Source organism: Jaculus jaculus, chromosome 4 (assembly GCF_020740685.1).
Source record: "Jaculus jaculus isolate mJacJac1 chromosome 4, mJacJac1.mat.Y.cur, whole genome shotgun sequence".
In the NCBI taxonomy this organism is placed as follows: Eukaryota; Metazoa; Chordata; class Mammalia; order Rodentia; family Dipodidae; genus Jaculus; species Jaculus jaculus.
The window spans coordinates 124,284,018-124,297,387 of record NC_059105.1 but is presented as its reverse complement, the minus strand read 5'-3'; the positions used below and the strand labels follow the sequence as shown (position 1 = coordinate 124,297,387).

The window sequence follows — 13,370 nt, the reverse complement described above, 5'->3', positions numbered from 1 at the left end:
TTCCTTTCTTTGTGTATGTGTGTGTGTGTATAATATGTGTGCATGTACATGATCATATGTACGTAGACTTATGCATGTGTGTGGGCACAGATGTGTACACGTGCTTACGGAAGCAAGAATTTGGTGTCTGGTGGCTTTCTTGATTACTCTCCACCTTATTTTCTCAGAAAGGATCTCTAACTTGAACCTGGAGCTCATCAGTTAAGCTAGGCAGCTTGCCCCAGGATCCCTCATCTCCTGCTCCCATGTGCTAGGAGTATAGGCACACCACTACATCTGCCTGGAATGTGAGGGATCTGAACTCAGGCAAGTGATTTATCCACTGAGCCACCCCCTCCCCACCTCCCGCCAGCTCTTGGCTCTGAACTAGATAGGCAACTGGAAGCCAACCTATTTTCACGTCTCACATATTTTCATCACTAAGAACATTTTCATGACTTAATATGAAGCCAAAAGATGATAACAGCCTGAACATGCCAGAAGTCAACTAGGGGTAAGTTACATTTTCTCATATTCCATTCAAAAGTGTGTGGTCTTGAACTGGGGTGTATCCTTATGTAGTAAGTTTGGGCAAAAGAAATGTTGTCCCAAGGAAGTCAGTGAGCATATAGTAGCTGCTACTGGCCTCACCTGACAGAGCGGTCATCACTGCCCGTCACAGCCAGAGGCTTCTTGGGGTGCAACGCCAGAGCCCAGAGCTCCCCCTCACAGTGGCCCTGAAGGATGAGCATTGGCTTGTCCCGCTCTCGCACGATTACTTCAAAGATCTCACTGTCTTGGGTTCCTGCTAGAAGGCGATCTGCTTTCCAGCACACGCTCCGGATAGAGAGACCTGGCAAAGAGAAGTCAAAGCATTTCTTCACCCCACTCACAAACAATGCACACACCTGAAGGAAGTCCTCTTTCACCCAACTGTCGTCTGACATGACACATCTTAAAAATTCCACTTACCACTTTGTGTCACTGTTACATATGGCGGCTAGTTCCCTCACACTTTATGACTTTGCTGGAATTACCTCTTTCTTGTCTGACTGAGGAAACATGATTTTATAACAAGATTTGTTTGAAGTTCCAATTAAAGTATTTTAAGGATGCTTAAACTACATGTAGATGGTACTACAGAATAGGTACTCAACATATTGGGCATGTTTGCTGTGTATTTGATAACAACCTAGACTCATACTATTTCATAAAGAGAAATATGCAAATGGAGTTAATTCCACTTTCGAAGAACTGCCAAGCATACATTGGTGAAGATGCTATTCTTCCCTGTCTTAAGGAATCTTCCCCAACAGCAGATACTCTTTTTTTTTTAAGCTTAGCCTTTTACCTCTGTAGCATTTCATGCCCTCTAGGCACGTCCTTCTTGCTTTCTTCTTCTGGCCCATTCACTTCCTAAATGGGTTTGTTATTTACTGACTTATGTAGATTATTTCCTCACACCTAAGTGACAAACACACAAGTGATCTCATTTTCCCAACACCTTTGAGACAAGACAAGGCTGCAGTATGCTTCACAGTCTGACAAGGTGTCTTTGATGTTCAAAATACCAGAAGTATAGAATGGACCTGGGATTTACTTTTGCTCTAAACCTGGTTGGCCAAAGCCCAAAGGAGAAGCCCTGTTTTGGGGGGATCAGTTTTTCTCCCCTTAAGGTATGGACCCTGCACTTTATAGACTATTATTTTGAATATAATTTAATTTGTGACCCAAATTTGAACCCATATGAAAGTAAAAGAAAGCTATAAAATAGATCTACATAATTTAAAAAAATCGTTGAAAAAGAAAATAGTTTCACTATATTGAAAGACTTTTAAAAACAGTTCTATCAAACAATTCAAGCATAGCTGGGTGTGGTGGCGCATGCCTTTAATCCTAGCACTCAGGAGGCAGAGGTAGGAGGATCACTATGAGTTTGAGGTCACCCTGAGACTACATAATGAATTCCAGGTCAGCCTGGGCTAGAGCGAGACCATACATTGAAAAATGAAAAAAATAAATTCAAATATAGGGCTGAAGAGATACCTTAGCAGTTAAGGTGCTTGCCTGTGAAGCCTAAGAACTCATTTTTTTTTAAATTAATTTTGTATTCAGCAAATACAGGCAGCGTGGTACCATTATTAGGCTCATCCGTAGCCTACCCCCTCCCTATTGGCCCCTCCTCGTTGAAGTATATGGGTCGTGTATTGTGGGGTTAGCCCACAGTTATTGGTACGATGAATGTCTCTGCATATCTTGACCCAACATGTGGCTCTGACATTCTTTCTGCCCCCTTTTCCGCAAAATTTCCATGAACCATGTTGGGTTCATTTTTGGTCTGCTTCAGTGATGAGGTTTTGGGTGCCTCTGAGGCTCTGGCTCTCTGATTTGGTGGGGGTTGCTTTTTCTCCGTGTTGGTCTCCTTCCCCCTTGTGCTGGTATCCGGGTCATCAGGAAAACAGCACCCTTGCTTGTTTCGCCAATTTTCCTTAGTTTCTGCCAGGGCCTTTTTGAGGTATGATGGGGTGGCTCTCACCTTAGGATCTGCATCTATCTGAAAGAGAGAAGCAGATTCTCCAACAGAGAGTAAGTTAGCACCAGGACAAATGAGATAACCCTTACTTTTTTAATAGAGAGTTTAATAGGTGTAGGCCCTCTTGTAGCCCATGATTGATGGTAGCTTGATATTGGAGAGTGGTCTTATGTTTGGATATGGTTCTGACTTGCTTCCCAGCTCCAGCTATGGGTCAAGTACCACTGAGGGGATCAGTTAGCCAAATCAAGAGCAGCTGACTCCCCCCCCTCATGGCTCTGTGCCACTATTGCACTTGTGTGGGCATCCCAACAGATTATTTGCTGCTGAGTAGGTTGGACCATGAGTTGCTTGGACAGATATTGGTCATTTCCCCCAGTCTCCCATGTAGCACCTTCTGGCACTAGATAGGCTGACTGTCTGGGGACTGACTCTCTCCTGGCTTCCAGCCATGCCATTCCATTTTAAGTGTCAGCTACACATGGTGTCTTCAGCAATAGGGTCTTACCACTAACCTTTGGTGGGTCATCAAGTACTCTGACAGAAATCTGTCATTCTTTTAGGAAACCTTGTAGGATTTTCTGATCAAAAGCTCATTGTGGATAATAGCCCCATGCTGGTACTGGGAGTTACAGGTCATTGCCCACTAAGAAAATGAGGAAAAAGATAACTAATATACAAGAGTTAGAGAGATAAGAGAGAGAGAGAGAGGGAGAGGGAGAGGGAGCGAAGATGTAGAAGATTTAGGTTAGACTTGATCCTACCCACTCCAGTGTTTTGTGGTTCAGTTGTTTCCTGTAAGGGCCTGGTGAAGGTTCAGCCATTTGGTCTGTGATTTAGGAAGTAGAATTTTATGGTACCATTGCCATTTGGGTCTAGATTTGTGTTTCCCACCCCTTCAAAGCCCTTCCTTCCCTCCCTATCCCTCCTAGTGTCTAGTCCATGAGATGCTTGCTGTGTATGTAAGGTATATTGGGTAGATTCAGGTTAGGTGCTGTAGATGAGTGAGACTATGTGGCGAATTTTTTTGTGTGTGTGTGATTGGGTAAGTTCACTGAGAATGATCTGTTCCAGGTTCAACCATTTTTCCTCAAATTTCTTTGTGTCATTTTTTCTTACTGCTGTATAGAATTCCATTGTGTAGTTACACCACATCTTAGTTATCCATTCATCTAGTGATGGACATCTGGATTGATTCTAGCTCTTAGCTATTATGAATTGAGCCACTAAAAACATGGTTCAGCAAATCTCTCTGGCCTGTGGTTTGAAGGTTTTAGGGTAGATGCCCAGTAAGGGAATAACTGGGCCTGTTGGTATCTCCATAGTCAGCCTTTTCAGGAGTCTCCACATTGCTTTTCAAAGTGGTTGTACCATCCTACATTCCCACCAACAGTGGATGAGTGTTCCTACTTCTCCACATCCTCACCAGCATTTATTTTCATTTGATTTTTTGATGTTTGCTATCCTTATTGGGGTAAGGTGGAATCTCATAGTTGTTTTAATTTGCATTTCTCTAATGATTAGGGATGATGAACATTTTCTTAGTGTGTGTTTGCCTTTGTATTTCTTCCTCTGTGAACTGCCTGTTCAGCTCTTTGCCCCATTTTGTGAGTGGGGTGTTTGACTTCTTACTGAAGTTCTTTGAGTTCTTTGTAGATAATAGAGATTAGGCCTCTACCAGTTGGATAACAGACAAATATTTTCACCCATTCTGTGGGTAATCTGTGGGCTTTGCTTATTGTATGCTTCTCTGTAAAGAAACTCTTTAGCTTCATATGATCCCATTGGTTGAGTGACTGTTTAAGATCGTGAGCTACTGGGGTTTTGCTCAGGAAGTCTTTTTCCATTCCTATATCATGGAAAGTACTTCCTAAATGTTCTTCCAGTAGCATTTGAGTTTCTGGTCTTATATTGAGGTCTTTGATCCATTTGGATTTGAGTATAGTGCATGGTGAAATGTGTGGATCAAGTTTCAGTTTCCTGCATGTGGTTATCCACTTTGTCCAGCACCATGTGTTGAAGATGCTGTCTTTTTTCCAGCCTATATTGTTTGGGCCTTTGTCGAATATCAAGAAACTATAGTTGCTTGACCCAAAGTCCAGGTCCTCAAGTCTATTCCATTGGTCTATACTCCTGTTTTTATGCCAGTACCATGCTGTTTTTATTACTATGGCTTTGTAATATAGCTTTAGATCAGGTATGGTGATGCCTCCAGAGGTATTTCTTTTGCTGAGGATATGTTTGTATATGTGAGGCCTTATGCCTTACCATATGAAATTTGAGATCATTTTTTTCTATCTCTGTGAAGAACACTGTAGGGATTTTAATTGGAATTGCATTAAATCTGTATATTGCCTTTGGTAGGATTGTCATCTTCACAATGTTAATTCTGCCTATTCAGGAGCATGGGAGGTCTTTCCATTTTCTCAAGTCCTCCTCAATTTCTTTTTTGAGTGTTTTAATGTTCTCATTGTATAGATCTTTCATTTCCTTGGTTAACGTTATTCCAAGGTTTTTTTTTTTTTTGCTATTGAAAATGGGACTATGTTCCTTATTTCTTTTTCTGTATCTTTGTCATTTGCATATTGAAATGCTACTGATTTTTGTGCATTGATTTTGTATCCTGCCACTTTACTATAGTAGTCAATCACATTCAGGTGTTTTGGTATGGAGTCTCTTGGGTCTCTTACATATACAATCATGTCATCAGCAAATAGAGCTAACTTAACTTCTTCCTTTCCAAATTGTATCCCCTTTATTTCCTTCTCCTGTCTTATTGTTTGAGCTAGTTCTTCCAGTACCATATTGAAAAGCAGAGGTGAGAGAGTACAACCCTGTCTTGTTCCTGATCTTAATGGGAATTCCTCCAGTCTGTCTCCATTAAGTAATATATGGGCATTCAGAGCTTTGTATATTGCCTTTATTATGTTAAGATATGAACCAACCATGCCAATTCTCTCCAATGTTTTGATCATGAAGTGATGTTGTATCTTCTTTAAGGCCTTTTCTGCATCTATTAAAATGATCATGTGGTTTTTATGTTTAACCTTTTAATGTAGTGTATTACGTTGACAGATTTCCATATGTTGAACCACCACTGTGTTCCTGGGATGAATCCCACTTGGTCAAGGTGGATGATGCTTTTGATGTGGTGTTGGATTCGGTTTGCGAGGATTTTGTTCAGGATGTTTGCATCTAAGTTCATTAGGGAAATGCACCAGTAGTTCTCTTTTCTTATGGCATTTCTGCCTGGTTTTGGAATTAGGGTGATACTAGCTTCATATAATGAGTTAGGTAGCTTTCCCTGTTCTCCAATTGTGTGGCACAATTTGAGGAAGATTGGTTTGAGTTCTTCCATGAAGGTTTGATAGAATTCAGCTGAGAAGCCATCTGGTCTGGGACTCTTCTTTTTGGGGAGATTTTTATTACTTTCTCAATCTCCATGAGTGTGATGGCTTCATTGAGGTGATGAATCTGCTCTGAGTTTAGCTTTGATAGATGGTATACGTCCAGGAATTTATCCATCTCCTCCACATTCTCCAGTTTTGTGGAGTAGAGGTTTTTGAAATAAGTCCTGATGATTCTCCCAATTTCACTTATGTCTGTTGTGATCTCTCCTTTTTCATTTTGAATTTTGTTAATTTGAAGATTCTCCTTTTTTTGCTTGATCATATTGGCCAGGGGTTTGTCAATCTTGTTTATTTTTTTCAAAGAACCAACACTTTGTTTTGTTAATTGTCTTGTTTCCTTGGTTTCCAATTCATTAATTTCTGCTCTGATTTTAATTATTTCTTTCCTTCTGGAGCTCTTTGGGTTGGATTTTCCTTGTTTTTCCAGTGCCTTTAGGTGGATGGTTAGGTAATTGATTTGGGATCTTTCTGTCTTTTTTATGAAGGCATTGAGTGCTATGAATTTTCTCCTGAGGACCACCGTCATAGTGTCCCATAAGTTTTGGTATGATGTGTTCTCATAGTCATTCAATTCCAGGAATTATGCAATTTCATTTTTTATTTCATCCATTATCCATTTATTGTTTAAAAGTATGCTGTTCAGTTTCCAGGTGCTTTTGGGATTCTTGGTGGATCTTTTGTTGTTGTTTTCTAGCATTATAGCATTGTGATTTGATATCGTGCAGGGAATTATGTCAATTTTCCTAAATATGTGAAGGCAGTCTTTGTGACCCAGTATATGGTCTATTTTAGAGAATGTTCCATGGGCTGCTGAGAAGAATGTGTAGTCTGTGGATTTGTGATGGAAAGTTCTGTAGATGTCCATTAGGTCTAAGTGCTCTATGGTTTTGTTGAGTTCTCTTACTTCCCTGTTGAGTTTCTGTTTGGATGATCTGTCTATTACTGATAATGGTGTATTGAAGGCCCCAGCTATGATGGTGTTGGTGTTTATTTCTGTTTTATTGTCAAGTAGGTTTTGTTTTATGAACTGTGGTGCCCCTGTGTTTGGTGCATACATATTTATGATTGTAATATCCTCTTGATGGATCGTTCCCTTGTCTTTTTGTATTATTTTTTGGTTTGAAGTCTATTTTAACCAATATTAATATAGCTACACCTGCTTGTTTCTTTTTCCCATTTGCTTTAAATATTGTTTTCCACCCTTTCACTCTGAGGAGGTGTCTGCCTTTAGTGGTGAGGTGGGTTTCTTGAAGGCAACAGATTGAGGGATCTAATTTTTTGATCCATCCTGTTAGCTTGTGTCTCTTGATGGGTGAATTAAGGTCATTAATATTTAGGGTAATGACTGTGAGATTTGATTTGATACCTGCCATATTGTGATGGTAGATGTCTGTTGGTGTTTTCATGGGCTTTGAAGTTTTTTGTGCCTACTCTGAGTTTGGTTATTGTGATCTGCTTCTTGTAGGCATTTGAGTTTGCTTTTTTGTTTCTTCTCTGCGGAGAATTTCCTGATATACTCTCTGTAGGTTTGGTTTTGTGTTCATATAATTGTAAAGCTGAGTTTTGTCATGGAAAGTTTTTCTTTCACCATCTATTATGAAGGATACTTTTGCTGGGTAGAGTAGTTTGGGTTGGAATCCATAGGTTCTTAGACTTTGGAGAGTTTCACTCCAGGCCCTTTTAGCTTTCAGGGTTTCCATTGAGAAGTCTGAAGTATTTCTGATGGGGTTACCATTGAAAGTGGTGTGCTGTTTTTCCCTAGCTGCTTTTAGGATTTTCTCTTTGGTGTCAGTGTTCAGAGTCTTAATGATAATATGTCTTGGAGAGTTTCTCCTTTGGTCCAGTTTGTTTGGAGTTCTGTTGGCTTCTTGTATCGTGAGGGGCCTTTCTATTAAGACACTAGGGAAGTTTCCTTCAATTATTTTTTTAAAAGAAGTTCTCTATGCCTTTGTTCTGAAATTCTTCTCCTTCCTGTATTCCAATGATTCTGATATTAGGACGTTTAAGTGTATCCCAGAACTCCCTCATGTTCTGTTCACAGGAACTTTTGAACTTACTGAAATTTTTTAACTCTCAAACTGATTCTTCCATCTTGTCTTCCAGATCAGAGTTTCTGTCCTCTACTTTGCTGACTCTATTATTGAGAGCCTTTAGAGAATTTTGGACTTGTTCAATTAAGTTTGCATTTTCTACTATTTTTCTATGTATCATTTCCATCCCTCTGCCAAACTCCCTTTTGACATCATTTTCTGATTTTCTTGATGATTCTTGAAATTCATCCTTGCATTTCTTTATGTCTTCATTTAGTATGACCAGCTGATTTTTAAGGTCTTCTTTTTTTTCACTCTTCCTCAAATCTATTAACTCTCTTTGAACTCCTTCCAGTTTCTTATCTATTTATTCTAGCTTAGTGATTGTAGCATCCATACAATTATCGGTCCTTTGTTACTTTCCTTCAAGTTCTACCAGAAGGTTGGTCAGAGTTGCATTGCTCATAGCTTCAATTTAATGTTCTGATCCTAATAACTCTTCTATGTTTTGGTTAGATGTATTCATTATAGAAATGGGTGATCTCACTGGATTTTCTTGCATTTGATTTTTCATGTTATTTCTTTTGCGCTGTGGTCTGCCCATGAAAGTGTATGGGCATGTAGGTGAGTGGATCAGCCTGGATTCTAGTGCAATGGGAATCTGAGGAAGCCTGGGGCAGTTGCCAAACAGCCTGGGCTTTGGCTCCCACTTGCCAAAACTGTCTATCTACTACCTGACAGCAGCACCAAAGTTGCCTGAATTCTCAAGTAGTAATGCACCAAAGTTGCCTGCATTTGAGCTTGGAGCAAGACTGAGGTACCAAGCCCTGAAGCAGCCCATACTTTGGGAACACTGGGACCCAGAAACAGTCTGTGCTCCCTTGCCACAGGACATTGGTGGATGGCTGGCATGGCAGACAGGTAGGGGATGGCACCTAAGCTGGCACAAGTGAGAGACAGTCTGGGCTTTTGTGGTAGTTGCTGTGGGACTGGGCTCGCTGAACATGCAGTGGCTGGAGCAGTAATGTGGGTGAGTGTGCAGAGAGTTTAAACTTCCACACACAGGGTTTGATTGGCGCGTGATCAGTGCATGATCAGTGTGCAATCGGAGTGCAGTGGCAGCGGCGCTGGGTGCCTCGGCAGCAGCACCAGGAGCAGCAGCTATTTGGTGGGAGGGGTGGTCTACCCACCTGCAAGGGGATCCATGATTCCCTGTCCCCCCCCCCCATGCCTTCCCACTGACAAGAAGACCCAGAAAACCCTTAATGTCTTGCCTTTCTTCCCCTAGGACTTGCAGCACAGCTAGGCGGTCACCAACTTGGACAGAAGTCCAAGAACTCATGTTTGAAGCTCCAGGTCCCAAGTAAGCCAGACACACAGTGACACAAGCATGCAATGTCACACATGCACACAAGGTGGTGCACACATCTGGATCATTTGCAATTGGTGAAGTCCCTGGCATGCCCATTCTCTCTCTCTCTTAAATAAAAATTTTTAAAAAAATCAAATATGAAATTCCAGTAACATAATTACAAATGCAAAAAATTATGAATCAGTGGAGCACAGAGAATATTTGGGGTAGTGAGATTATTTTGGCAGATGCATTGGTCAAAACCCATACACTACATAGCACCAAGAGTGAACCTTCATGTCAACAATGGACTTTGATGTCATAACCCTGTAAGTTCATTCACTGCTCCACTATGGCAGGATGCTGATCATGAGAGGGCTATGCATGTGTGGGTAGTGGTGCACAGCAAGTCTCTCTAGATCATGCTCAATTTTCAATGAACCTATAACTGCTCTAAAAAATTTATTTTATTTTTTGGTTCATGAGAAATGGTAGCTAAGCTTGATGGGATACTGGAACAATAGAAGACCTTATTTAAGGTCTATGGACATCTTAACTGTAATCCTTATCTATGATCCTCAAAGGATCAAATGAGATATTGTATTTATTTGTTTTCTCCTATTTATTTATTTATTTTTTGAGGTAAGGTCTCACTTTGGCCCAGCCTGACCTGGAATTAACTACGTAGTCTCAGGGCAGCCTTGAACTCACAGTGACCCTCCTACTTCTGCCTCCCGAATGCTGGATTAAAGGTGTACACCACCATGCCTGGCTTCCTTTTTATTTTTTAAGGTACAGTGACGTGTATGTGAGATAACTCTTCTTACTCCTCACTGTCCCCATCCAAAAATGGAAGGAAACAGAGACAGGTGCATTATTCCTAACAAGTGTGATGAGAAGGGATTCCTTTCCCACTGTGCACCCCAGGACTGGCTCTCAAACATGAGAAGGAGGCTGTAGTGATGGCACTTGGGTGGGATGACTGGTTGACTGTGCAAGCACTTCAGCAGTCAAGAGCCATTCTTCTCTCTAGCAACAATGCCTGGTCACAGTCGCTTTCTTTTTTCCTTTATCATATTTCTTTACTTCTTTATTTATTAGAGATAGAGGGAGGGAGAGAGAGAGGGAGAGGGAGAGAGAGAGAGAGAGAGAGAGAGAGAGAGAGAGAGAGAGAGAGAGGGAGAGAGAGAGGGAGAATGGGTGCGCAGCAGGGCCTCTAGCCACTGCAAACAAACTCCAGATGAATGCGCCCCCTTGTGCATCTGGCTAACATGGGACCTGGAGAATCGAACCAGGATCCTTAGTTTTCACAGGCAAGTGCCTTAACCACTAAGCCCTCTCTCCAGCAGCCCAGTCACTTTCTTATCAGCTCTGCAGTAGGCTTTGCATTGGCCCATAGTTTTATTGTAGGGTACTTTTACTTGAGTTATTAGATGAAGTTAATGATAGTCCAGCATCAGCAAGAAATGTCACATCATTCCTTTGTTTGCTGTCTGCTTCCTATCACTAGAATGAGAGTTCTGTGAGGATAGAAGTTTTACTTCTACATGTGTCCCCAATCCCCAGCACAGTGGCTGGAAGGTAGCACATAGTCAGTGAGAACTGCTATTCAGATAAGATAAAACATCAAAACCACTAACTAACTCTTCTTGAGTCCTTGAAAATCAGGAATAATATATACTATCTCTATTATTGAGAACATTCAGAGAAAGAAGGATATATTCCTTCATTCATTTAAACATCTACATGTCCAGCACAGGATTGACTGGATATTGGTAAGCAAACATCTACACACCAAAACAAAGGTACACATATATACCTGTGTGTGTATGTTAATGCATATATATATTATAAATTTCAATGGACTGCTATACTTGTTGTTTTTAGGCAGGATCTCACTCTTGCCCAAGTTGACCTGAAGCTTGCTCTATAGCCCAGGCTGGCCTTGAACTCACGGTGATCTTCCTACCTTAGTTCCTATAACTCCATCAAAGCACAGTCCTTTCATAATTCCTTTGATTGCTTTAAGTATTCTACCACCTTCCAAACAGACGTGGAACCCATTGTTTTGACTTATCTGGAAGCATGAATACACCAATATTCCCTATGGCTTCCAAAGCATGTCTAGTCAGATGAAGCTAAATGATAAACAAACAAACAAACAAAACCCACAGAAACATCAGGCTGGAGAGATGGCTCAGTGGTTTGAGGTGCAGGTCCATGTTCTGATTCTCAATTACTCACACAAGGCTACATGCACAAAATAGCATGCACAGCTGGTGTTCACTTGTATTTGCTAAAGGTCCTGGCATACCCATTCTCTCCTCTCTCTCTCTCTCTCTCTCTCAAAAAAAAAAATTATTATTTGTTTTTTTAGAAAACCAGAAATGTCTCTCAACTGGCATCAGATTTGTCCAGTGTGAAAATATTTGTTCTTTTACCACCCCTACTATTTTTTTTTAACTTTCAGAGGGGTGGAGGAGAACATATTTAGAAAAGTACAAAGAAACCCAGAACCCATTACTTGGGCTGGTAAGTATATTTTTAAAAATATATTCCCTTGGTCTTTAAAAATAGAGCTCAGGAACCAAGATGAAACTCTCAAATCTGTGCAGATGGATAAGTCTGTCCAGTTACATGGCACTGAGGGTTTTCAATCTGCATCCAGGAAGCTCCTGGATAACTGAAGGACCTCTGGGGGCTGGCAAAGAGAGGGCTGAGAAATAAGTGGCAGTGGTTGTGGCAAGACACTGCTTTCTAGTCTGTATTTTATAGGTTTCCTTGGAAAAAGATTTCCAGTGAACTAACCAATGTAACAAAGAAATCACATTTAGCAAAAGCAATAAGGCTGAACTGGCAAGGGCTTTATCTGGTAAATATGGGGTAAAGGAGGTGAGAGGGGAGAGTAGAGTTAGGATACCTGGACCCCTGAAGGTAAAAAGGTCAAGAAAGTTTGCACTTGCTAGAAATCCAAGATCATCTGACTTCTTATCTTTTGCCTAGTTCCCTAGAGACCAGTTTTTCCACAAATAATCAGGACCTTTCCTGGGAGGGAGATCTTTCATAAGATTTAAACATTGTGGTTGGTCAAGTTCAGCCCACCCACCCCCCCATCCAACTTGGTACCAGAGTGCTAATCTCTTCCTGAGAGAGCCAACCACTTTAAGGTTATAAATACCTTTGCAAAGGGAGGATGGACTCTGATCACTTGGGAAATTCCAGCTGTGGGTGAGTTTTCCCTTGGCTGGGTCGGTTCTGGCTGGGCTCAGGCCCAGGCCCAGACAGGAGGGTCCCCTGGCCCTTACTCTCCACATGGATTCTTTATCCCCTCCAGCTCCCCACATGGCAGAAGCTCCTTGAACTTTCTTTTCTCTTTTCTTTCCATGCTTCTCCTCCCCCTGCTCCCCAGATCCCTATCTGGTCACATGGACTCCCAAGCTACAGGTGGCTTACATGTGCTTTTGGGCTGCATGTGGTGTACTTCTCTTCCCCTCACTTTATCCAGCCTTCCCAGCCTTCCCCTTTCCCCACTTCTTTGTAAAATCTGAATAAAATGTGGTATTTTAAAAATCATTCTCTTGAATCTGGAATTGCCAATTCTTTGGTTAGTTTGTAGATATGAACTCAGGGCTTGGGATTCCAGGAAGCACCCCAGAGCCCCAATTTCCCTGTTACAGAGGGAGGAAGAAAGAAGGAGGAAGGAAAGGAAGAAAAGAAGGAAGGGAAGGAGAGAGGGAAATGTGGAAGAGAAAGAAAGGAATGCTACATCTTTGTCATTTACAACATAGACTTAGTGAGCTGTTAATATTTTCTATGAGACTAACTTAGGCTCTCCAAACATACTTCTGTCCTTAAAGACAAATTATCTTTCATCACATCAGACTAGTCCACCCCAGTGGTCAATTTACCAGACTACAGTTCCTCTCACTCTCAAGGTCCTTTTAAAGAGGAATTACTTCCTAGGGATATAGCAGCACAGTGGGTAGAGAATTGTACTCGAGCCTCACAGTAGCATCCTACTTTCATCATTCTTAACCTAACTGCTCCTCTGTGAGCCACAGTTGTGG

At 41.3% G+C, this 13,370-nt stretch overlaps 1 protein-coding gene across 7 annotated transcripts in view; it reads right to left on the bottom strand.

Annotated features, from left to right (window-relative positions):
• Window positions 1–13,370, bottom strand: part of Eml6 (EMAP like 6) — a 460,853-nt gene that overhangs the window by 150,229 nt on the left and 297,254 nt on the right. For all 7 annotated transcript variants that reach the window (XM_045147997.1, XM_045147999.1, XM_045147998.1 and 4 more), the window contains exon 7: window positions 631–832. In XM_045147997.1, the coding sequence (XP_045003932.1) occupies window positions 631–832 (202 nt within the window). The remainder of the gene's footprint in view (window positions 1–630; window positions 833–13,370) is intronic.